The sequence below is a fragment of the Callithrix jacchus genome, chromosome 16 (assembly GCF_049354715.1).
Source record: "Callithrix jacchus isolate 240 chromosome 16, calJac240_pri, whole genome shotgun sequence".
Taxonomy (NCBI): domain Eukaryota; kingdom Metazoa; phylum Chordata; class Mammalia; order Primates; family Cebidae; genus Callithrix; species Callithrix jacchus.
In genome coordinates, this window is record NC_133517.1 from 13,792,768 (window position 1) to 13,820,433 (window position 27,666).

Sequence of the window (27,666 nt, forward strand, 5' to 3'; positions counted from 1 at the left end):
AGTTCAGTTAACATGGCCAGGGAAAGCAGACACTCTAAATTGTGATTTTCCTAAAGAGTTTTTTTAAATTGACTTACTGGCTTAATGGTGGAACATTTTAAGGAACAGAGCCAAGGAAGCATGCAGCTTCTAGGGCCTAACATGCAGGCACAGCTGTAAGGCAGAACAGATCTCAAAAAATCAAGGGTTTCACTTTTATATAAAATCCTCAGGACCTGAAAAAAAGGAAAACATTATGGGATCAGACAATGCCACGTTTTTACCATGCATTTCACTACAAATACATTTCCCCTCAGGTTGGTGGCCAGCAAAAGCCAAATAGCACATTCAATTATCAGCTCTTATCTCATAGCAATCTCACTATTCAGTGGGGGTTTGGGATGTTTCCACACCTTTCAGGTGGCCAAAGGCATACAAATATCTCTTCCAATAACCAGGCCTAAAATTTATATCTCCTACCTAGCTATTACATACACCAAGGTCAAAAAATTTCTCATTGTGCAAAGTCATTTTTGACACCCAAAAACGCCATTAAGATCCAGTAATGAAATTTAAAAGGTGTGCAGTTTAAGATCTGCAGAAAACTTGGCTGTTTACAACTCTTGGGATTTGTTAAACAAAAATAGTGGTTCCTCCTGAAAACAACCCTGGTGGCTTTTCTGTTGTAAGTAATCCCCAGTTATTTTAGATCTGTTATGTGGGCATCAAGGGTGGCAAGAGAAAAAAAGGACAGACAAAAGTAAAATAGAGACAATTCAGTTGACTGAGAAGAAAAATATTTTCAAAAAACATGATCCAAAGAGAGAAAGGTTTTTTAGATTCAAACACACACACACACACACACACACACACACACACACACACATATTAGAAATATATGAACATATATTCCAAACATACAAATGTATATATGTTCATGTTATATATATTTACATCTTTCTAATATATAATTACATTTAAATATAATTACATATATTATAAATTTGCTTTTAATTAAGTTCTTAATCATAGATAGAGCTCTTAAAAAAATCTTTTTAAATATCTTACTACCACATCATAGTTGGGATAAACCACTGATATTTTAAAAGTAACACAAATACCAAAGAAAAAAGAACTAGACATAGGAACCAAACTCAGTTTGCTGTGGTGAACAGTGCAGACAGAATGTTAGCATTGGGTGGCCACTACCGCGCCTTCAGTTTGGCCTTGGCTAGCAAAAGATGACTTGTTATGTAGACGAAACCTCTTAGGCTTAAATGGAAAAGTTTTAAAAAATCCTTTCTGCTAACTGGATTTTTATTTTCTTTCTACAGCTACAGGAGTTTTAGCCAATTCAGATGCCTTTTTTCCCACAATTTGGAACATTCATTTGGATTTGACCAGGTCAGAAAGAGATGGTCATACCTCACGGGAGAAAACTGAAACGACAACAACAAAACCCAAACATAAACAAACAACAACAGACAGGCAAAAGAAACAACTGCGCAATTCACATGATTACTGAGTGTTCTGATGGTAAGGAGAAGTTAAAAACACCTGGTTGGTCATCTTAACTTTTAGTCTTTAAGGAACATTTTCAAGACAAAACTCTAATTCAACTACTTACCTGGAAATATTGCTCAGGCTGATGATCACTCACTACCATCTTAGAGAAGTAGGAAAAAACTCACACTCACCTTCCTTGTCAGAAGCAAACTGAAACTCAAGAAAGGAGGTGCCTGCTCTCCACCATCATGGAAGCAGGAAAGCTTGCCTTTTGTGTTGGAAGCGAGTAACCCTTCAGAAAAGAAGTTGTACAGCAAAATCAACCTTAGATTTCAACCAAATTTTGGGAGATCAGGGACTCTCTAGAGGGGAGAAGCTCTCCAACTTCCACAAATTTTCCTATTGGTTTGAGAAATGAAGATAGCCTAGGTTAATATTAAGCAATATTGAGATTTATCAAAGGCCAGGGCTGCCTTTGTAATATTTTTCTCTTCCTTTTTAAATCTTTATTGGTATAAAATCTGTTTTGTCAGGAACTAGGATTGCAACACCTGCTTTTTTCTGTTTTCCATTTGCTTAAATGATTTTTCTCCATTCTTTTATATTGAGCCTATGTGTGGCACTGCATGTGTGATGGGTGTCTTAAAGATAGCATACTGGAATGGGTCATGGTTCTTTATTCAGCTTTCCCTTCTGTGTTTTTCAATTGGAGCATTTAGCCCATTTACATTTAAGGTTAGTAATGATGTATGTGGATTTGATCCATACTGTTGGCTGCTTATTTTGCAGACCTGTGTGTGTGGCTGGTTTTTAGCATCACTGGTCTGTGTATTTCAGTGCGTTTTTATAGTGGCTGGTGATGGTTTTTTCTTTCCACAGTGCTTCCTTCAGGAGCTCTTGTGAGGCAGGTGGTAATGAATTCCCTCAGCATTTGCTTCTCTGAAAAGGATCTTATTTCTCCTTCATTTATGAAGCTTAGCTTAACTACACATAAAACTCTGGGTTGAAATTTCTTTTAAGAAGTTGAATATTGAGCTTCACAATCTCTTCTGGCTTTCGGGGTTCCAGCTGAGAAGTCCGCTGTTAGTCTGATGGGTTTCCCTTTGGAGGTAACCTCACCTTTCTCCATAGGTGACTTTAACATTTTTTCTTTCATTTTTGACCTCGGAGAATCTAATGATTATGTGTCTTGGAGATGATCTTCTCGTGGCATATCTTACTGAGGTTCTCCGGATTTCCTGAATTTGAATGTTGGCTTGTCTGGCTCACTTGGGAATATTCTAACGATATTCTGAAATATGTTTTCCAAGTTGGTTCCATTCTCATCTCTTTCTGGTATATGAATCAGTCATAGATTTGATCTCTTTACATAATCCCATATTTCTCAGAGGTTTTGTTTATTCCTTTCCATTCTTTTTCCCCCATTCTTGTCTGCATGTTTTATTTCTGAATGCCACTTTTCAACTTCTGAGATTCTCTCCTCTGCTTGGTTTATTCTGCTAGGTGATCTTGCACATGAGATGGGGCTGGTCTGACCTCAGCACTCCTTAGTCTGCTTGCCTCTCCCAGGGCCCCAGCCTGGCCACACCTGCTTACAGGGCACTCTCGGGTGCCCACACACACTACAAGAATTTTCATAATACAGTCACACCCAATCACCATGTACTGTATTATGAAAAGTCTTGTACTGTGCTTCTCAGCTCTATCAGGTCAGATATGTTCTTTATACTGGCTCTTTTGTCTGTTACCTCCTGCAATGTTTTACAATGATGTTTAGCTTCCTTGCATTGGATTACAATGTACTTCTTTCACTCAGTGAACTTTGTTTCTACCCATATTCTGAATTCTACTTGTATCATTTCAGACATCTCAGCCTCAGCCCAGTTCTGAACACTTGCCAGAGAGTGCAATCATTTGGAGGAAAGAAGGCACACTGAGTTTTTGAGTTTTCAGTGCTCTTGTACAGATTCTTTCTTATCTTTATGGGATTATCAACCTTCAACCTTTGAGGATGCTGACCTTTAGACAGGGTATTTTTATTTTATTGTATTTGATTACATGACCTTTATAGTTTGATTGTGGTGTAAGGTGTATTCAGCTTTGCTTCTGGAAGATTTTAGGGGGCTGATGTTCAGCTACCAATTCCTAGACTATGTGCTTTAACTCTGAGGAAATTTTATTGGGCCCCAACTTTGTTTTCTGGCTCCTCCAGGTTTGGAGTCCACTGTACTGAGGGACCAAAGTGCTGCACCTGCAGCAGAGTGCCTGTAACCCTGTGGGTGTTCACCGTGGTGGAGGCAAGACAGCTAAGATGAGGGCCAGGGGGCCCCTATTGTGTGCTGTTGTACTGGAGCTCTATTGGTTTGGGGTGGGGTGCTGGCCAGCACAGGCCTCGGTGCCTTCTGTGAGCCCCCCCAAGCATCAGTGGTTGCTCAGGATGTAAGAGGGTCCCTTTTTCTCTGTACAGCATTACCTTAAGGGCGAGGTGCTGGAGGAGGTGGAGATTTTTGGCTCTGTGCCTGCCATGGCTCCATCTTCAATAGCAGTTGGCATGGGCTGGGGTGTGTGTTGCACTCCTCTGTGCTGGTAGGGCAAGTGTAGAAAAATCTTGTATGAAGCAAGCCCCATGTAAACACACACCAACAAAGTGATGTAGTAAGTTTCCATATAAAGAGCTGCAGTATGGAGAGGCAATGTACAAACTGGCATATGCCTGTGGGGGCCACCTTGCTACAGCTCTCCGCTGGTCAGGCATGGTCCACTGGCACAGAAGCTATGGTATAAGCAGGTGTGGCCAGGCTGGGGCCCTGGGAGAGGCAAGCAGACTAAGGAGTGCTGAGGTCAGACCAGCCCCATCTCATGTGCAAGACTGCCCAGCATAGATCAGGTCTGAGAGAAAAAGTCTCTCAAGAGTGAAGCCGCAGCACAGCACAGCTGCTCTACAAAGACATGGCCAGACTCCTTTTTCAAATAAGTCCCCCTTTTTAAGAGGGAGACTCTCAGACCTGATCTATGCTGGGCAGTCTTGCACATGAGATGTGGCCAGTCTGACCTCAGCACTCCTAATGTGCTGGGGTAAAGTGATTCATAAGAGCAATCTTAGAGAGACAGCTGTCCCTGCCCTCCCCAGAGGGCTCCACATCAGCTGGACTGCTGCTTCACCACTTTGCTGGTTTCCTGTGGGCTCTACCGCAGAGATGCGGGTTAGCAATTACTTCATGCAATCAGCCCAGGATGGAGGGTCTGTGTTGTGGGCTCAAGCCAGGGTTCCCTGATGATCATGTGTATGGTACCCATGGGAGATGGAATGGCTTGCTCCTTAAGTCAACTGCAGCTTCTTGGAGGTGTCAATATGGCACTTAGGGTCTTTGCTCCATTGATATTCTGAGAGTAGCAAGGACAGTTCCACTTCAGAGGCAGTGGCAGAGAGGATTTCAGCTGCTCCTGGAAGCTCTGTCCAGGGAATTGCTGAGTTGCAACTGGCTTAATAGCTCCAGTGGAATGTTTGCAGAGATCCAGGCTGGGAGAACCTGCCCATCAAGGAGCTATGGAAACTGGCACCCACCTAACAGTCTGGCCACTTTTCCGTAGGGCTTCTGTGGTATGCTGGGGTCCACTACAGTCCCTACTTGCCTCAGAGTTTCCAGTACCTGAGAGTATCACTAATAAAGTCTGCAAAAAGGCAAAGATGATAGCCTGCCCCTTCCTCTGGGAGCTCTGTACAACTGAGGTACAAACTTGTTGCCAATCTAGTCACACCTACAAGAGGTGGCTGGACAAGTTGAGAAGTCATGCTTAGACAAGAGGAACAAGAAAAGGGTCTTGCTTAAAAAAGAAGTCTGGTCATATTTTTGCAGAGCAGCTGTGCTGTGCTGGGGTTCACTTCAGCCCCTGGTTGCCTCAGGCACTCTGAAGCCCTAAGGCTGAAATGACTGAGTTTCCCAAACAGCAAATATGATAGTCTGGTCCTCCCCCTGGGAGCTCTGACCCAGGGAGGCCTGAAACCTCTTGCAGCCAGAGAACAGCAGTGAAGGTAGCTGGAGACCGTGATTGAAAGGCTCCACCCAGTGACAAGAAATGTGGTCAGGGACTGACTTAAAAAAGACTGGCCAAGTTTTTGTAGGGTGGCTTTGCTGCACTGGGGTACCACTTCCACCCCTGGTCAGCTTGGGCTCTCCAAAGCCCGCAGGCCAGGACAGCTGGTTGCCCAAACTCAAAGGTGCGGACCCCCCTCTCCCCTCTGGGACCTCTGTCCCAGGAGGGGATTCAAATCTCTTGTTGGCAGAGGAACACTGCTGGAGGTAGCTGCAGGTCCCATTTGGGAAGTTCCATCCAGTGAGGAGAAACAGGATCAGGGGCCTGCTTACAGAATAAGTCTGGCCATGATTTGTTCAAGCAGCTGTGCTGTGTGGGATCTCTTCTGCCCCTGGTCAGTTTGTATACTCCAAAGTCTTCAGGCTGGAATGGATGAGTCACCCAAACAAAAAAGATGGAGGCCTGCCCGATCTTTCCTCTCAGAGTTTACCTTGTATGATGGCACTTAATCTTTAGGCTGTTAATTTTACTGTCAGCATTAGAGAGTCGTTCACAAAGAATCTCACTGTTATCTTTTAGGTTAGACACATGAGAATTGATTGCTTCCTGTAAATAAACCCGTTCATGTCTTGTTCTCTGGAATGAGGTCTCTTTCTGCTACCTGACTTTGGTCACCATCATGTAGGGTAGCAGCTGGTCTACCATGAGATGACTATATTTCCATTTCCAGCCTTTCCTTCTGGCGTTTTTCATTCTTGAGCTCAGAACTGAGCATTTTATTCTCAGTTGTCAAAGTGATAAGCTGTTCACTGTACTGAAACACTGTTTTTGCTAATGTTTCCTCAGTCAGTTTTATAGCATTTCGAAGACTGTCATTCTTTTCTTTTTCACTTTCAATGTCTTCTAAATATTTCTTTTCCTTTAGCTGGTTCTGATGTTTTATTATGTCCAGTTCCAGTCTTAGCATGGCAAGTTCTTCTTGCAATATGCAATTTTCATGTAAGAGATCTTCGTCTTTCTTTTGGCTAAGAGCAATCTAAGTAAACAAAGAGAACTTTTAGTTAGCCCTCAATAGAATGACATAATTTGTTCTGAAATTAAAGAGTAACCTGTATATTTGTATAATGAAAGAATTCCCGTAGAGAATATTTAACTGGAAAAAACATTGGACAAAACTTCAAGCCTAACAGAGTGTGAATTCCCAAAAGTTTAAATATTTATTTCAAGATCATAAAAAATAAATCCCTAGAGAATTTTCAAGAATCTCAAAATTGTAAAAGCCTTTCTCTGAGTTACAAAAACCCCAGAGGCATAAAATATAAGATTAACACATTTGACTATATATTTTAAGTTGCGTTTACACTCTGATAAGTGGATAGAAGCAATTTCTCAAAGTTCTTTAAGTTCCTTTGTCTGAAGAATGTTTTATCAACATTCTACTTTTCTAGTATTTGTACAGTCAGGCATAAGAATTACATTTATTCATCATGGTTAAATCTAAGCACTGTCCCCTTCTACATTCTACACATCTGCATCTAAGCACTGCACTTCTGCATACAACACTAAACTCATGTAAGATAACAATACTTAAAAGGAAAGGTGGAAAAATATGCAAGATGCAGCATTTTCCTCAGGTCTTCTGATGCTACTTCTAGTGATACTCCACAAAATCATAGTTCTTTCTATGGTATAAATATATAAATACAAAAGAAGTCTTTCATTTCAAAATATGAATGGTAAATATATTACAACTTATAGAGCTTTTCTTAGAACTCATGAGATTATTTGCCATTGCAATAACTTTTATTTCCTCTTTATAATGTTTAAAACAATAATTCGTGTTAAATAGAGGAAAATATACTGAACTATTTCTCTGGAAACAAAATACTTATCAACAAATTGTCACTAAATGTGTATTGTGGCATGTCACTGTTTCCAAAGCTCTTTGCACTGAAATGAGAAACTACATGGAGTAAACTGGTATTCTCCTCAAACATAAGGATAGTGACATCCACAATATGGCCTCTGAATCAGCTATACATTTCCTGCTTTCCTATGAGTGAAAATAATAAACTGACCTTTCCATTAATATTCTAAGAAGATGAAATAATGTCCAAAAGCTAGAAAATCTGTTGTTAATAGTAAAACTTATTTTTGATAGTAAAAAGAACTTCAATTCTTATGAAAACTACCAAATGTTTCTCCTTTGGATTGAGGCCATTGTGAATGTCACCACTAGACTGCTGCAGGCAAATGGAGTTGAATTAAGAACATGGCTTTATCCTATATATACATATATAGATACATGATAAAGGATATGTACATATATATGTCCATATATATGTGATATAAAAATCCTTTATGCTTTCCAAAATACATAGGGTTGGGTTTTCAAATATACACATATAAAAATATTTGAAAATGACCAAAGAAAATTCCTTAGAATTCATTTTCTTTTCAGCCACTTCTGTCTGCTTCTGATAATCAGTCAGAATCTCAGCTAGTCATATTCTACCATTCTGTTCTTCAGAAAGTTGCTTCTGGTTAACGTTTTGTTTCTGCACAACCCAGAGATACAGTACGTTTTTGGTTTAATAGGACTGAAAAAGAAAGTCTAAAAGAGCAGAACCTCTTTTATAAAACTGTTAGAAGAAAGTAGCCTCTTAAGAAACAAAAAGTTTTAACCCTCAAGAATCATTAGAATTTTAGTTGCATACGTAACAGTCAAATTTCTCTAAGAGGAAAAACAGTTCTTACCTACAGAAAGATACAGTATTGTGTAATAAAATTTCTGTCAAAATATTTAACACATTTCATTACAGTTTCAAAGCTATTTAGCCTGTATTTTAACATCAAAATCCATAAATGAGCATGAATGTCAGTAATTAAACTCAACTTATTTCCCATTTCTTCATTCTGAAAATGCAGACTGAGCATCACAGACTGAAATGCCAAGGTTTACAAATACTCTAACTATAAATGTCATAGCACATTTTAAAAATTAGATAACAGTTTTGGTGTGTTTTACATCTAAATAACATACCACATTAAATCAAAGAAATATTATAAGTAATACTGATGAAACCTAAAATTGAAAATATAAAATTTGTATCTGAAATTAATATACCTGATCCAAATTGTTTCTTACTGTCCTGAATTCCATGGCTCGTGTTTGCAAAGTCTGTTTGCGTTGTTGGTTCATTTCAAATTCTTTTTCATATTCCTCTTGTTTTCTTTTTAACTCCTCTCTACCTTTTTTGTACAACATATCTGCATTCCTTGTCTTCTCTTCTTCTTGTTTTAAGGCCGATCTACAGTTAAATACAGTTATAGTAAAAGTTGTTTTGTTAGAAAACAAAAAGTTTATTTTGTGATCTAGCTCTTCCTGTATAGGTTTATTATTCAAATAAAATCTCTGTGTTTTTGACTATTTTTTCTTTCTAGTTTTCATGCTTTTAATTTATTCCTTCAATCTCTCCCAAGGGATAAATACTTGAAAGGTAGAGAGGAACGAACATCTTGCTAATTGGTGAGTTTTTGTTACTAGTAACTCCCATAAATGTTATGGGAAAGGATATTAGAAATTATTCAGTAAAGTTACAAGTTGAAAATTACCTCTTTTTCACACAGTCATAGGAACTTCTTAATTAGGACAGATCATTTCAAATTAACTTTAATTAAAAAGAACATACTATTTACAAATAAACAAGTTTATAAATTCACTAGAAGAAATTTTAATTTTCATGAAATACTGCAAGTATCCCTAAAATGATTTACAGGGCAAGATGTCACCATGAGATGTCTTTAACACAATGTATATCTGCTGATTAATCCAAGACAAAGCAAAAGGGTCTCACATCTGTTAACCCAGCTGTCCCCAACCATGTTGGCACCAGTCAGTGGTTCTATGGAGGATAATTTTTCCATGGATCTGAGGTGGGGGGATGTTTCCAAAATGATTCAAGAACATTGCATTTATTGTGTACTTTACTTCTATTATTATTAATCATAATATACAATGAAATAATTATATAACTCATCATAATGTAGAATCAGTGGGAGCCATGAGCTTGTTTTCCTGTAGCTACATGGTCCCATCTAGGGGTGATAGGAGACAGTGACATATCATCAGGCATTAGATTCTCATAAGGAGTGCATGACCTAGATCCCCTGCATGAGTAGCTTACAACAGGGTAGGGTGACACTCTTAGGACAATCCAATGCCACCACTGATCTGACAGGAGGAAGAGCCCAGGCAGTAATGCAAGTGAAGGGAAGTGGTTGTAAACACTAATGAACCTTTATTTCTCACCTGCCACTAACCTCCTGCTGTGTGGTCCAGTTCCTAACAGGCCAGGGATTGGTACTAGTCTGTGGCCTGGGGATTGGGAGCCCCTGTGTTAGCCCATACTTTTTATATTTATTTTCTGGAAACACTTTCCACTTATGTTCTTGATACCTATCTATTTTATAAACAACTCAGAAATGCCTTTTGGAACAAGACATGCTCTAATATTTAAGCAATGAAGAGCAACATGTATTTTAATGTAGAACAGAATTAATGTTAACTGGTATGACAGATGTAAAATAAATTCATCCTTAATCCCTTTCCTTTTTACTTTTTATTTCTTGAAAGCTAAGAATAAAACTAGGAATTCCCAGGCAAAGCAACTGGGCAAGAGGAATAAAGAGCACCCAAACTGGAAAAGAGGAAGTAAAACTATCTCTTCCCCAATGATATTGTCTTATAACTAGAAAACCATAAAAACTCCTACTAAACACTCCTAGATATTTTTTTTTAGACAGAGTCCCTGTTGTTGCCCAGCCTAGATTGCAATTGTGTCATCTCGGCTCACTGCAACCTCCGCCTCCTGGATTCAAGCAATTCTCCTGCCTCAGCATCACTAGTAGCTGGAATTACAGGCATGCACCACCACACACTGCTAATTTTGTATTTTCAGTAGAGACGGGATTTCTCCATGTTGGTCAGCACGGTCTTGAACTCTGGACATCAGGTGATCCACCCAGTTTGGCCTCCCAAAGTTCTGGGATTACAGGCATGAGCCATCATGCCTGGCCAACACTCCTAGGTTTGATAAATGAATTCAGTAAAATCTCAGAGTTTACAAAATAAATGAATATCAATCAGTATCACCACTATAACACCAACTACAACAAAGCTGAGAGTTATTTCAAGAACCCAATCCCTTTTACAATGGCTGCAAAAGTGTAAAATGCCTAGGAATATACTTAATGAGGGAGTAGAGTGATCTATATAAGGATAACTGAAAAACACCACTGAAGAAATAATAGATGACACAAATGAAAATACATCCTATGTTCATGGACTGAAAGAACTGATATTGTAAAAATGACTAGAGTGCCCAAAGCAGTCTACAGATTCCATACAATTCCTATCAAACTACCAATGTCATTCTTCATAGAATCATTTAAAAATGCTGACATTTATGTGGAGCCACGAAAGAGCCTGAATAACAACAGACATACCAAGCAAGAGGAACAAATATGTTGGTATCACATTACCTGACTTCAAATCATACTCTAAGGCTACAGAAACAATAATGGCATGATACGGTATAAAAGTAGATACACAGATCAATGGAATAGAATACTCAATTCAGAAATAAAGCCACTTACAAGAAAATGATCCTTGAGAAATGATACACAAAAATATGCTAGAGAAAGTACATGTTATTCAATAAATGGTGCTGGAAAAAAAAGCCACATGAAAAAGAATGAAACTGGATCTCTATCTCTAACCATATACAAAAATTAATTCAAGATAGATTAAAGGCCTAAACCTAAGACCTGAAAACACTGGCCAGGCAAAGAATTTATGGGGAAGACCCTAAAAGCAAATGCAACAAAAATGAAAGTAAATAAATAAATGAAACCTAATGAAACTAAAAAGTTTCAGCACAGCAAAGGAAATAATCATCAGAGTAAACCAACAACCTATGGAATGAGAAAAAGTATTTGCAAACTATGAATCTCACAGAGGACTAATATCCATAATCTACAAGAAACTCAAACCAATCAGCAGGAAAAATACAAATAATTCCATTAAAAAGTGGGCAAATGTCGTGAATAGACATTTCTCAAAAGAAGATATACAAATGGTGAACAAGCATATAAAACTCGCTAAACATCACTTACGAGGGAAATGTAAAATGAAACAAAATGAGACATCACCTCATTGTAGCCAAACTGGTATTATTAAAAATCAAAAAACAATAGATATTGGTGTGGATGTGACAAAAAGAGAACAGTTATACACTGTTCGTAGGAATCCAAGTTAGTACAAAATCTATGGAAAACAGTACAGAGATTCATCAAATAACTCATAAATGTACATCCTACCATTCTATCCAGCATTCTCATTTCTGGATATCTACCCAAAATAAAATAAATTATTATATCAAAAAAACACCTGCATACATATGTTTACTGCAGCACATTTCACAATATACGAAGATATGGAATCAACCAGTATCCAACTGGTGTCTAGAATAAAGAAAATGTGGCGTCTATACATATATGCATGTGTGTGTGTGTGTGTGTGTGTGTGTGTGCGTGTATGCACCCATACCACAGAATATTGCTCAGCCATAAAGAATAATAATACAATGTTTTTTGCAGACACCTGGATAATTAGAGGCCATTATTCTAAATAAAGTAACCCTGGAATGAAACAACAAATACCACATGCTGTTTTATAAGTGGGAGCTGTGATATGGGACTGTAAAGGCAGAGTGGTGTAATGACATCAGAAACTCAGAAGAAGGAAGAAGAAAGATGAGAAATCAAAACTACCTATTGGGTGATGGGTACACTTAAATCCCAGACTTTGCCACTATACAATTAATCCATGTAACTTGTACCCCTAAAGCTGCTGACATAGAAATAAGTAAATTTAAACACGGAATAAAAAGAAGTAAAAAGTTCTTAAAAAGTATTCTGATTTGAGACAAATGGCCATTTCATGCTCTCTTGATTGAACTGTAAATTAATACAAATATTATTTTTTAATTTTAATTTTTAATTTCTGGAGTACATGTGCAGAATGTGCAGGTTTCTTTCATAGGTAAATGTGTGTCATGGTGCTTTGCTGCATCTATCAATCCATCACCTAGGTATTGACTCCAGCATGCATGAAATACAAATATTCCTGAGGACAATTTAGAAATATTGATCCAAGGCCTTTTTTAAAAAGTTTCCATATTTTAAATAAAAAATTCTATATTGAAGACTTTATTTAAAGTAAATAATTCAAAATCTAGAAAATAATTTATAGAAAAGATGCTCTGGACTGGGTGCAATGGCTCATGCCTTTAAGCCCAATGCTTTGAAAGGCTCAGGCAGGAGGATTGTTGGAGGTCAGGAGTTGGAGGTCATCCTGGGCAACATAGTGAGACCTTGTCTTAATGAAAAGTTTAAAAAGCTAGCCAGGCATGGAAGTGTGGACCTATACTTCTAGCTATTTAAAAAACTGAGGTGAGAGGATCCCTTGAGCCCAAAAGTTCAAAGCTGTAGTGAGCTATGATTGCACCACTGCACTCTAGCCTCAGTGACAGAGCAAAACCCTGTCTAATAATAATGTCTAATAATAGTGTCTAATAATGATAATGGTAATAATGTTAATAATAATAAAAGATGTTCCTTGCAGCATTAATTCTAACACAAAAGAATTTAAAACTCCACATTCAATTTGTTAAATTATGAGATTTCTGTATGGCAGACTTCTATATAGCCATTAAAATCATAATATAAAAGAATATGCAATTATTAGAAGAATCACAATGAAGAATTTGTTATATTATTTCCAAGTTTTTCATACTCCACAAGACCAAGACATTTTCTCCTGTTAAGCTCTAGAAAGTCAGCAATCACAACAATTCTCACAGATATCTTTAGTATAAAAAAGTTAAAATATTTTTTAAACTAGAATATCATACCTCAAAGTGGAGAATTCTTGCTCAAATTCACCTTTTTGATTCAGTAACTGTAATTGTTCTTCCTTTGTTTCAGATAGCTCCTTCTCTAGTACATGAATCATATTTTCCATTTGTTCCATTTCTACGGTAAGTTGTTCCCACTGATTATTTTGAAGTTCTAGTAAGTGTTCATCGGAAAGAACTGCATCCTGGATTTTTGACCGGCTAGCAGAATCTGCATCAGGGAAAACAAGGTAGAAATAAAATATATGAGTGCTTTTTGGATATAAAGTCCTGTGCATTTTAACATTCACCCATCCATACACCAAACAAATATGCACGGATTTCCTACCATGTGGAAGACATTCTACTGAGCTTTGCAGAGAAAACAAACAATAACTCTGCTCTTGTTTAATTTTAAGTGTACTGAAGAACAAGGACAATAAAAGTGAAATTACAAATTCAGATGGATGCTGCAAGAAAACAGTTCTATGATCACATTGAATTCGATATATACTGGGCTCTTGAAAAGAGATGGCTACACTGAGTAATGAAGGACAAGAAGGAAGCAGTTAAGTAAAAGATGTAGAGAAATATTCCAGCCAGTATGGAAGATGCTGAAGCTCTGCTGCAGTCTCTTCTGGCCACAATGGAGCAGCAGATACTGATTTACCTTCTTGTCTGAAACAAAGACAAAAAAGACAAAATACATACAACAGTGATTTTCGAGAACATGGACTTCAGGTAATGAAGACAATGATCCCGTAAGACAGGAAACACATGAAGTAAGCCTTACCAACACCCCAGCTCCCTAACTTGACAAAGTTTCCAGGCCAGCATACCAGGAGAAAAAAAACTGAGGGGCAGTCCACCAGATTCCTTGAGTTGGCACAATGAAGCCAAGAGTCTCAAAAAACCAAGGTAGACAGAAACCACAAAACAGAACACTGAAAGATGACAGCAGTACAGGAAAAGAACACTGGAGATCTGCAAAAGTACCCCCTGGGATATTTATTTAACAGAGTAATGAACACTACCTGCGTGCTAGGAAACTACTTGAGACCAGGGAAATATTTTCTTAAAAAAAGAGATTTACAGAAAAAAAACAAACAAGCCCATTCAAAAGTGGGCAAAGGATATGAACAAATACTTTACGAAAGAAGACATATATGAGGCCAACAGTCATATGAAAAAATGCTCATCGTCACTGGTCATCAGAGAGATGCAAATCAAAACCACATTGAGATACCATCTCACGCCAGTTAGAATGGCGATCATTAAAAAATCTGGAGACAACAGATGCTGGAGAGGATGTGGAGAAAAAGGAACACTTTTACACTGTTGGTGGGAGTGTAAATTAGTTCAACCATTGTGGAAGACAGTGTGGCGATTCCTCAAGGCCTTAGAAATAGAAATTCCATTTGACCCAGCAATCCCATTACTGGGTATATATCCAAAAGACTATAAATCCTTCTACTATAAGGACACATGTACACGAATGTTCATTGCAGCACTGTTTACAATAGCAAAGACCTGGAATCAACCCAAATGCCCATTGATAATAGACTGGATTGGAAAAATGTGGCACATATACACCATGGAATATTATGCAGCAATCAGAAATGATGAGTTTGTGTCGTTTGTAGGGACATGGATGAATCTGGAGAACATCATCCTCAGCAAACTGACACAAGAACAGAAAATGAAACACCGCATATTCTCACTCATAGGTGGGTGATGAAAAATGAGAACACATGGACACAGAAAGGGGAGTACTAAACACTGGGGTCTATTGGGGGGAAAAGGGGAGGGCCAGTGGGAGGGCCAGTGGGGTCTATTGGTGGGGAGGGATAGCCTGGGGAGAAATGCCAAATGTGGGTGAAGGGGAGAAGAAAAGCAAAGCACACTGCCATGTGTGTACCTACGCAACTGTCTTGCATGCTCTGCTCATGTACCCCAAAACCTATAATCCAATAAAAAATTAAAAAAAAAAATTAGAAGAAGTAGTGCCTGTTGCTCAAAATATACCAGGAAGAGTGTCCATTCCTATGACTGATACTGGAAAAATTTCACAAAATAAAGAATAGTGTTATCAGAAACACTTTACCTCAGGAGTGGAAAGTTAGACCAAATCATAATGCAAGACCAGAAAGATCGGGTTGTTTATAAGTAAGTCAACTGTGTCCACAAATAAATCTCAAGCAGCGGTATGGAAGGTATTTTTTGAAAGCAAACTGCACTAGTAGGAATTCAAATTAAAAAGTGAAGACTAGGTCAGTTACGGTGGCTCATACCTGTAATCCCAGCACGTTGGAAGGCTGAGGCAGGCAAATCACTTGAGGTCAGGAGTCCAAGACCAGCCTGACCAACATGATGAAACCCCCTCTCTAATAAAAATACAAAGAAATTAGTTGGGCATCGTGGTAGACACCCATAACCACAGCTTCTCAGGAGGCTGATGCAGGAGCATTGCTTGAACCCAGGAGGCAGAGGTTGGAGTGAGTGGTGATCGATCTACTGCACTCCAACCTGGGCAACAGAGTGAAATTTGTCTCAAAAAAGAAAAGTCAGAACTGAAAACAACACTGAGTGGAAGTAAATACAGACTAGATATCACAAAAAAAGAAGATTCAAAAATTTGAGACATCAGAGAACTATGAGAAAACTTTAAGCAATAATATATAAATCCCCAAAGAGAAAGGTAGAAAGACAAACCATAAAGATAAAATGGCCAGAAACGTTCTAAACTTAATGAAAACTATAATCTCACAAATCTGGCTGGGAGACAGCAGATGAAAGTATACTACTCTAATTTTCTTATGCCATATATGATATGACATAATATTGCCTGAAGGTGAGCTGTGATAAGTTAAAATCATACAGTACAAATTGTAATGCAACCACCAAGATAGCAAAAGAAGAGTTATAGCCAATAAGCCAATAAAAGAGAGATAAAACTAAATCATAGAAGTTATATAACTAATTGAAAAGAAAGCAGAAAAAGAAGGGAAAAAAGAACAGCTGGAACTAATGAAAATCAAACAGCATGATGACAGATAAACTTAACTATTAATATATCAATAATCACATTATAAATAAAACTGGCCTTAAAACCTAAATTAAAAGACAGATTGTCAAACTCTATAAAAAGCAAATCCTACTTCATGCTACCTATAAGAAACACATTTTACATGTAAAAATGCAAATTAATTAAAAGAAAAAATAAATACCACACAAACAATTGACAAAAGAAAACTAAGCAGGAATAGTTATGGTAATATCAGCATAGATTTCACAGCAAACAATATTACTAGCTATAAACAACATCATTTCATAATGATAAAATGTTCAATTAATCAAGAACACATAATCCTAAATGTTTATGTACTAGTAACATAACAGCATCAAAAACATAGGCAAAAAAACTGATAAAAGAAATTGACAAATTCACCGGTAGAGACTGAGATTTCAATATTGCTTACTCAATACGTGATAGAAAAAGGAGGCAGAAAATCAGCAAGATGACAGTATTCTTGAAGAACACTGTGTTTCTCAAGAACACTTAGTAAAACAGACCATATTCTAGGCCATACAATAAATCTTCATAAAGGAATTAAGTCAATGGATTTAAGTCATATAATGTATGACCCCTGACCACAAATGAATCAAATTAGAAATCAATAACAAAATATCTCATGAAAATACTCAAAAATTTGGAAACAAAGTAACACACATCTAAATAACCCTAGGTCAAAGAGGTGATGCAAAGAGAAATTAGAAACTATTTTGAACTGAATAAAAATGAAAATACTGCCTGGGCACAGTGGCTCATGCCTGCAATCCCAGAACTTGGAGGACCGAGGCAGGCGGATCATGAGGCCAGGAGTTTGAGACCAGCCTGACCAACATGGTGAAACCCCATCTAAAAATACAAAAACTAGCTAGGCAGGTGGCACACACCTGTAATCCTAGCTACTCAGGAGGCTGAGGCAGGAGAATTGCTTGAACCCAGGAGGCAGAGGTTGCAGTGAGCCAAGATTGTGCCACTGCACTCCAGCCTGGGTAACAGACCAAGACTCTGTCTCAAAAGAAAGAAAGAAAGAAAGAAAATACTATACAACAGAATTTGTAGAATATAGCTACAACAGTACTTAAATAAAAAGTTAGCACTGAATGTCTATACTGAAAGACCCTCAAATCAATGGCCTTCACTTCTGTCTTAAGAAAGTATAAAAGAACAAAATTCAAAAAGAGAGAGAGAGCAAATTAAACCCAAAAGAAGCAGAGGAAATGATATAACAAACATCTGCTATGGTCTGAACATTTGTGTTCTCCCAAAACTCCTATGTTGAAACATAATCACAGAGGTGATGTTATTAGAAATTGCTGCTTTGTGGAGGCGACTACCTCATGGAACCCAAGTCCTTATGAATGGGATTAGTGCCCTTATCTAAGAGAGCCCAGAGAGCTCATTCACCCCTTTTGCCATATGTAGCACACAGGGGAAAAAAGGAAACCTAGAAACCAAGAATTGGTCCCTCACCAGACACTAAATATCCTGGCACCTGGATCTTGGACTTTGCAGCCTCCAAGAATGTAACAAATCAGTTTCTGTTGTTTATAAGCTACCCAGTCTTTGGTGTTTTGTGATAGCAGGCCAAACATGATGACATCCAAGACGAAACCAGTAAAACAGAGAAACAATAGGGAAACTCGATGAAACCAAACATTTTAAGGAGGTCAATGAAAGTGACAAACCTTGATCTAACCAGGCTGATCATACAAAAAGAAAAAAAGAACAAATTACTAATTTCAGAAATATGTAGATTTTTTTTTGAAACAGAGTCTCGCTCTGTTGCCCAGGTTGGAGTGCAATAGTACAATCTCCACTCACTGCAACCTCTACCTCCCAGGTTCCAGCGATTCTCCTGCTTCAGCCTTTCGAGCAGCTGGGATTACAGGTGCCCACCACCATGCCCAGCTAATTTTTGCATTTCTACAAGAGATGGGGTCTCACCATGTTGGCCAGGCTGATCTCAAAGTCCTGACCTCAGGTGATCCACCCGCCTTGGCCTCCCAAAGTGCTGGGATTACAGGCATGAGCCACCATGCCGGCCCAATGTGACATTTTTATAAATTCTACAGATATTAAAAGAATAGAAAAATAATAGTTTGAGTTTTATATAACTAACCATGACAACGTAGGTTAAATGGACACATTCCTTGAAATGTAAAAATCACCAAAGCTCAATCAAGAAGAAATAGATAACCCAAATCACCCTATATCTACAAAAGAAAATGAAGTTGAGAAAACTCCAAGCCCAGACAGCTATGCTGGTGAATTCTATCAAACATTTTAGGAAGACATAATATAATTTTACACAACATCTCCCCACAAATATAAAGAGGAGAAATACAACACAGCTCAATCTACAATGCTAGTATTACCCTGAATCAAATGATATTGCAAAAAAGAAAACTCCCTCATGAACGTTGACAAAAAATTTAACCAGTTTTTGAAGCAACCAAGATATCCTGCAATAGGCGAATGAACAACGTCTGGTACAGTCATACAATAAACTACTATTCAAGGCCAAGCAGAAATGAGGTGTCAGCTTATGAGAAGATGTGATGGAAACATAAATGCATATTACTAAGTGAAAGACGCCAATCTGAAAGCTATGCACTGTATGATTTCCTCATACAGGAACTCATATGACATCCTCAAAAAGGCAACACTATGGATACTGTAAAAAGATCAGTGGTTGCCTGGGGTTAAGGAGGACAGGAAAGGGCAGATAGGTGAAACATAAAGGAGTTTTAGAGCCATAAAAATACTTTGTACAATTTCCAAACCTACAGAATGTACAACACCAAGAGTGCACACTAATCTAAACTATGAACTTTGGATGATTATGACATGCCATTTTGATTCATCAGTCATATACTGTACCACCCTAGTGAGTGATACTGATATTGGGGAAGGCTATCTGTGTCTGGGGACAGGAAGTACATGGACAATCTCTGTACCTTACTCTCAATGCTGCTGTAAACCTACAACTACATTAAAATAGTCTTTAAAAAATATCTAAACAAAATTTTGGCAAACTGAATACAAATAAATATAGGACCATTGTTGCCCAGGTTGGTCTCAAACTCCAGCTTAAGCCATCCTCCTGCCTTGACCTCCCAAAGTGCTGAAACTACCAGCATGAGCCACTGTGTCTGGCCCCAGTGATACACTTTTTAAAAGCCTACATCCTAAGCAAATGGGATTAATTCTAAAATGCAAGATTTGTTTAACATTAAAATATCAGTTATTCCCCTCATTAAAAAACTAAAAGAAAAGAGTCATATGATCATTTAAGTAGATAAAGGGCATTTGGTAAAATTCAACTTCATTCTTGATTTAAAAGAAAAACTCTCATCAACCTAAGAATACATATGAAATTCATCAGTGTGAGACAATGCATCTATGATAAACCCACAATTAACATCTATCACCACAACAAACTGAATGTCTGCAGTTCAAAATTTAGTAAGCACTGTGCTAAAGATTCTAGCCAGTGCTGTCAGACAAGAAAAAGAAATAAAAGGTATCCAGGTTGGAAAGAAGTAAAACTGTCTTTGTTCACAAAAGATTGTTCACAATCATGATCACATAATAGGGGCAGATAAACTACAACCTGTGGGCCAGCTTCTTCTTTTTGTAAATAATGTTTTATTGGAACACAGCTGTGTTCATTAATGTATGTATCCTCCCTGGATGCTCTCAGACTACAATGGCATAGTTAACTGCAACAGAGACTATTTTGCCACAAGTCTAAAAGATTTCCTATCTTGAGTAAAACAGTAGTTTGAGAATAAAAAGATTTAATAATCTTTCTTGTGTGTATAAAATCTGATCAAATCTTCCAAAGAAGGTACTAAAACTAATAAGTAAGTTTAGCAAGGCTGAAGGATACAAAAGTCCACATTAAAAAATCAGCTGTATTTTCATATACTAGCTACAAACAGCCTGAAATTTAAAAAAATATCATTTATAACTTCATTACAAAATGGGACACCGATGAATCAGATAAGATATGAAAACATCAAGGCTGGGGTGGCTTATACCTGTAATCCCAGCACTTTGAGAAGCCAAGCTGGGAGGATCACTTGAGGTCAGAAGTTCAAGAACAGTCTGGCCAACACGGTGAAACCCCATCTCTACTAAAAATACAAAAATTAGCTGGGTACAGTGGCTCATGCCTATAATCCCAGCTACTCAGGAGGCTGAGGTAGGAGAATCACTTGAACCCCAGGAGCAGAGGTTGCAGTGAGCCGAGATCACATCACTGTATTCCAGCCTGGGTGACAGAGTGATACTTTGTCTCAAAAAAAAAAAAAAAAAAAAAAAGAAGAAAGAAAGAAAGATACACATATTTAAAAACTACAAAATATTACTGAGAAAATTAAATTTGACCTTTATAAATAGACAGAAACAATTTCATAGGAGTGGAAACATGCATTATCATTAGAATGTCAATCCGCTCCCAATTAATGTACACGTTCAACACAAACTCAGTCTAATTCCGAGGACAGTAGGCTTTTAAAAATACTAACAACCTGATTCTAAAACTCATATGGAAATACAAAAGATTTGGCATAGTCAAAATAACCCTTAAAATAGAAGAAAACTGAAGGGCTGATGTCAAAATTTAGTAAAAATTTGTAGTCATCAAAACAGTGTGATACTGTTACAGGGAAAGTATCTCTCAAAGTGTCTGGTATCAAAAGTGTTTTTGGTTTTGAATATTTGCACATATATCATGAGATATCTCAAGGATGGAACCCAAGTCTAAACCAAAATAACCTATGTTACATACACCTTATATGCAGAGCTTACAGGTACATTCGTGGAATACTTTTAGTAAATTTGCAAATAAAAATGTGTGTACCTGAGGTCTAGTGTAAAATTTTCCACTTGTGGTATCATGTTGGCACACAAAAAGTTTTGGATTTCGTAGAATTTCTGATTTTGGATTAGGGATGCTAGACCTACACAAAGAAAGCCAGGTAAAGACAGTCCCCAATTTAAGATGATTCTACGTAGAATGTTTCAAATGTATAATGGGTTTATTGGGTAGTAAGTGGATTTTCAACTTATGATTGGTTTATCAACTAAACTCTGGAAGAATATGTAGACCAATGGAACACACACACAGTCCAGAAATAGACCCGCAAACATACAGCCAACTTATTTTTCACAAAGGCACAATGGCAGTGTCATGGAGAAGGGACAGCCTTTTCAACATATGCTGCTGGAACAATTAGATATCCACATCCATAAAATGAACTTGCATCCACACCTCACTCCACATACAAAAGTGTACACAAAGTGGATTGCAGATCTAAACCTAAAACCATGACAATTCTTCAAGAAAGCAGAGAAGAAAATCTTTGAAGTCTTGTGCTGGACAAAGATTTTTTAGATATGAGACACAAAACAAAATCCATAATTAAACAAACGGATGTATCAGACTTCATCAAAATGGAAAAACTAATATATTATCAACAAAAAGTCAAGCCACAAACTGGGAAAAATCATTCCAAAGAGAATCTATTTTTAAAAACCTCTTAAAACTCAACAAATAAGAATAAAAACTATGTATTTTAAAATCTTTATAAGCTATCCAGATTGGAAAAGATAAGTCACTAAAGAAGATATACAGGTGGCAAATAAGCACATGTGAAGATGTTCAGCAGTCTTAGTCCTTAGGGTAATGCACATTCACACCATCATGACACACACAACATGTACCCATTAGAATGGCTAAAACTAAAAACTAATTAACAGCAATACTAACAGCTCATGATGATATGGGACAATAAGAATTGCCAAATACTGCTGATAGGAATGGAAAGTAGTACAAATACTTAAACATTTAGTAGTTTCTTAATAAGGGAATACAAAGGGACAGGAAGAAACTTTTATGGATGATGGGTTTGTTACTGCTCTTGATTATGGTGATGCTTTAACATGTGCATACATATGCCAAAACTTATCAAATTGTACATTTTACACACATGTAGTCTATCACTTACCAGTTATACCTCACTAAAGCTATCAATTGCAGGAATAAACATCTAAGACAATGGCGAGGTCACAGAGAAAAAAAGGTATTACAAGATGCAGGAGAGAGCTAGAGGATTCAAATCTTAACCTTATAGCAATGGGATGTGGTAAGCTGAGTTATGAGCAAGAGACATCAGATCTGAAATATTAAAAATGAACAATTATAGATTCAGAGTAGACCATGGTCTCTGGAAGTAGGGTAGCAGGAAAAACAGTTCTAAGGTGATTGCAGTACTCTTGAGTGGGAAAGAATGGTAACCTGATCTGAAAGGAAGGCATAGGTGAGAAGCAGAGTCAACAAAAACGCTGAGACTGCCCTTTACACTGACAAAGGGACAAGAGAGTTATCATAGCTCTTTGGTAGACAATATATATTATTTCTCAGTCTGTTTTAACATTAAACATATTTCTGAGATAATCAACCTTATCACATGTTCGTGCTCTACCATGCAATGCTAAGCAATGTGTGTGAATATTACTGTAGGATACAAACAAGGTCTTCTGCTTATGTAGTACTCATACCATTAAAATCCATGTTGAGTTGTTCATTGAGCAACATATAAGTCTCATAATTAGAGTAAAGCGAATCATAATCCTCTGAGGCTACTTCTGATGGCCAACTTATGTCATCAAGATCATCCACTGAATGTATTTGGCTTTTGACCTGTAAGACAAATAATACTGTTTCAAATGTCCTCAAAATATTTATAGAATATACTAGATGTAAAGAAGTGGTATTTATTCATCTTTTTATATGAGCAAAACCACAGGCACTTCTTTTCGTTTTTTTTTTTTTTTTTTTTAAGACAAAGTCTCACTCTTTCACCAGGCTGGAGTCCAGTGGCTCAGTCTCAGCTCACTGCAACCTCCGCCTCCTGGATTCAAGTGATTCTCCTGCCTCAGCCTCCTGAGTAGCTGGGATTACAGACATGCACCATGACACCCAGCTAATTATTGTATTTTTAGTAAAGACAGGGTTACACCATGTTGGCCAGGATGGTCTCAATCTCCTGACCTTGTGACTCACCCGCCTCGGACTCCAAAAGTGCTGGGTTACAGGTGTGAGCCACTGCACCCAGCCCAAGGCACTTTTAAAACAACAGATTTTTCTTAAAAGGCCATTATCAATGGCCACTGTTCCTTAAGCCCTTTTTCTTCTAACTAAATGTCTTTATAACAAAACATGCTCACTTTTCCTTTTGTAATGTGTTTTTTGGACAATAATGTTTTAGATAATTTACTTTTAACAGTACCTTGTTGTTTTCATTAGGTTTCTTTTCAGGCCTGAAAAAAGAACAATTCCTTTTAGACAAATAGCAAATACATAAAGTAAAAAGAATGTCCAAAACTAGTGTTATTATATAAAATCTCTGCATTTATACATTATTCCTTCTATTCATTAAGTTTTCAGGTCATTTTTTAAGAGGTAATATAAATATAATCATTTTCACAAGGAGAAATAAACTACAAACAGAAAGAGTAACATTAAGGGAGAATAAAAATATGGTAATAATAATATCATTACAAAGAATTAAATTTAGATCAAGCTTTCTGAAAGTCAAGGCAAAAGAAAAAATATGTTACTTGTATTATGTGATAGAAAGAAATATACCAGGACTTCTCATTGTTGTCTTTTTCAATAAAAACAAGCTTTTACTGGCACTAAATCCTATCTGAAAAACATTACTCTTCTTCTTACATGAGGGGAACCCTTTTTTAACGATAATATTATCTTTTCCAGGACTTATGCAGGCACTATGCATCATTCTAAGTACTGTGCATGCGTCAAGCTCATTTTAGTCATCATAACATCTCTGTGAGCTAGGTAATATATTAGGGATTCTATTAAAGGAGAAACTAGGCGCAGAAAGACCATATAAATGTCCCCAGCCCATTGAGCTGGTCAGTAGTTGACAGAGCATTAGAATCCAAGAATTCTGCCTCCAAAACATGTGTTTTCCAATATGCTGTGTAAGTAGTATTTATTTTCAAGTGTTTTTAAGAGATATGATAGCAGATTGAATCCATATTATCATTCCATTTTTGACCATAATTATAACTAATAATTTCTGAATCTTGCATTTTGTTAAAAAAAGAATCTATACAGAGGCAAGTTTGGAAACCTACTACTTGCAGAAAACTAAAAACTTAGTTTTTTAAAGAAATTCATCAATGACATTCATTCATCTCTTCAACTGTTTATTCGTGCATTCAACAAATACTCACTGAGCATACAATACATGCTGATGACACTATTGGCACAGGGAAACATGGCTTTAATAGTTTAGAACTTTATAATCCAGAAGTAATAACCTGTGATAGTGTCAATAGTTTGCTTTTCTCAAATTCATGAACAAAATCATTCCCTACTCCCCAGAATCTAAACAACTATAAAGTTCATACACCTGGCCAGGCATTTCGGTTGCTTCCAAATCTTTGCTATTGCAAATAGCACTTTAGGAGGCCAAGGCAGGTGGACTGCCTGAGCTCAGGAGTTCACAACCAGCCTAGGAAACATGGTGAAATCTCCACGCTACTAAAATACAAAAAAGTAGTCAGGTGCGTGCTGGTAGTCTTGGCTACTTGGGAGGCTAAGGTGGGAAAAATTCTTGAACCCAGAAGGCAGAGGTTGCAGTGAGCCGAGATCACACCACTGCACTCCAGCCTGGGTGACTCAATATAATAAAGTTTACCTCTAAATGAAGTTTTGAAAATAGCTGTGGTACACAGAACATGAAAGATGAAATTGGGAAAATGTCTTGAGAGAGAGTGTATTAGTTCATTTTCACACTGCTATTAAGAAATACTGAAGACTGGGTAATTACTTCATAAAGGCTAAGGTGCACTTTGGCCCCTTTTAGCCACAGCTGGACCTGTAGCAGCCCAACACAGAGCACCAAGTCCCGAGGCTGCACATAGCCCACCCATGAAACCATTCTTTCCTTCCAAGCCTCCAGCCTGTGATGGGAGTGGCTGCCAAAAACTCTCTGACATGCCCTGGGGACACTTTTCTCATTGTCATGGTGATTAACATTCCACTACTCATTACTTATGCAAATTTCTACAGCCAGCCTGCATTCCTTCCCAGAAAATGAAATATTTTTCTGTTCCACACCAAAGTCAGGCTGTAAAGTTTCCAAATTTATGCTCTGCTTCCTTTTTAAACATAAGTTCCAAGTTAAAACCATCTCTTTGTGAATTCATAAAACTGAATGCTTTCAGAATCAACCAGTTCATCTCTTGGAATGCTTTGCTGCTTAGAAATTTCCACCAAATACCCTGAATTATCTCTGTCAAGTTCAAAATTTCACAGATTCCTAGGGCAGGGGCAAAATGCTGGGAGTCTCTTTGCTAAAATATGCAAGAGTCACCTTTGTTCCAGTTCCTGAAAAGTTCCTAATCTCCATCTAAGACCACCTTAGCCTGGAATTCATTGTCCATGTCACTATCAGCATTTTGGTAAAAAAAAATTCAACAAGTCTGTAGGAAGTTCCAAACTTTCCCACATCTTCCTGTCTTCCTTTGAGTCCTTCAAACTGTTAGAACCCCTGTCTGTTACTTGGTTCCAAAGTTGCCTCCACATTTTTCAGGTTATCTTTACAGCAGTACCCCACTATCCCTGGTACCAATTCTCTGTATTAGTCCATTTTCATGCTGCTATAAAGACATACCTGAGACTGGGTAATTCACACAGGAAACAGGATTAATTGATTCACACTTACACCTGGCTAGGGAGGCCTCAGGAAACATCATGATGGAAGGTGAAGGGGAAGCAGGCACCTTCTTCAAAATGTGGTAGGAGAGAGAGAGACGTGAAGGGGAAAAAGTCCCTTATGAAACTATCAGCTCTTGTGAGAACTCACTATCATGAGAACAGCATGGGGGAAATTGACACCATGACCCAATCACCTCCCACCAGATCTTTCTCTTAAAACCTGGGAATTACAATTTTACTTGAGATTTGGGTTGGGGATACAAAGCCAAACTATATCAGGGAGTATCCTTACTTTTAAAATATCTGAATGTCATTATTTGTATTTTAAAAATAGGAATTTTTGATTACTTATGATTTTGTTGGAAAATAAAATGATCTGGTAAATTTCTTTCAATTTTAACCTAGTACTTAGTCAAAATATAAAAAGTTGCATTTGACCAGGAGTGGTGGCTCATGCCTGTAGTCCTAGCACTTAGGAAGGCCAAGGCAGGTAGATCACAAGGTCAGGAGTCCAAAACCAGCCTGTCCAATATGGTGAAACTCCATATCTACTAAATAAACAAAAATTATCTGGGCATGGTGGCACACACCTGTAGTCCCAGCTACTCAGAGGCTGAGGCAAGAGAACTGCTTGAACCTGGGAGCCAGAGGTTGCAGGGAGCAAAGACCGCACCACTGCACTACAGCCTGGGCAACAGAGCAAAATTCTCTCTCTCAAAAAAAAAAAAAAAAGCTGGATTTGCCAGTAGAAAATTGGAATTACTTTTTCATAAGGTAAACGTGCATAAGAATGTTATTACTATTGTACAGAGAAGAAAGTGAACAAGGAAGAGAATTTAAAAAGAGAGAATATCACTACCATATACATACATGAACTGACAAAGAGACTAAAATCTCCCACTGAATATTATGTTAGGACTTGAGCAAAAGCTTCTAAAAATACCAAGAACAGAAACAAAACAATTATTTTTAAGAAATAAACTGTACAGAGAACTCCTCTGGTTAAGATAAGACTATAGATAGATAGATAGATAGATAGATAGATAGATAGATAGATGATAGATAGATATAGATAGATCTTCCAGAGACCTATTATTAACCAATTCATCCTGATCAAAAAAGATAAGTCTACAATTCTGGGATTTAAAATACTTTCATTTTGAACATAGTTAATGGAAGGCAACTTTTAAATAGAAAATTTCCAGTTAAAGTTGACTCCAACTTTGGAAAGAACTGACCTGTAGCCATGATAACAAGAAGACACCCAGAGCCAGTTCTAAATCTAGTCAATTGATCAATGACCACTGGCGTTGCTCACCAACCAATATCAATGTAAGCAGCTTCCTTCTGAAAGACAG

The 27,666-nt window shown here is 37.5% G+C and overlaps 1 protein-coding gene across 2 annotated transcripts in view; it reads right to left on the reverse strand.

The window, feature by feature from the left end:
* LOC118142758 (POTE ankyrin domain family member A) overlaps positions 1–27,666 on the reverse strand; it is a 62,941-nt gene that overhangs the window by 11,537 nt on the left and 23,738 nt on the right. For both annotated transcript variants that reach the window (XM_078352503.1, XM_035290205.3), the window contains exons 10-14: positions 23,847–23,877; positions 23,116–23,257; positions 13,497–13,710; positions 8,648–8,831; positions 78–6,556 (exon numbers count right to left, since the gene is read on the reverse strand). In XM_078352503.1, the coding sequence (XP_078208629.1) occupies positions 6,233–6,556; positions 8,648–8,831; positions 13,497–13,710; positions 23,116–23,257; positions 23,847–23,877 (895 nt within the window). In that variant the 3' untranslated portion in view covers positions 78–6,232. The remainder of the gene's footprint in view (positions 1–77; positions 6,557–8,647; positions 8,832–13,496; positions 13,711–23,115; positions 23,258–23,846; positions 23,878–27,666) is intronic.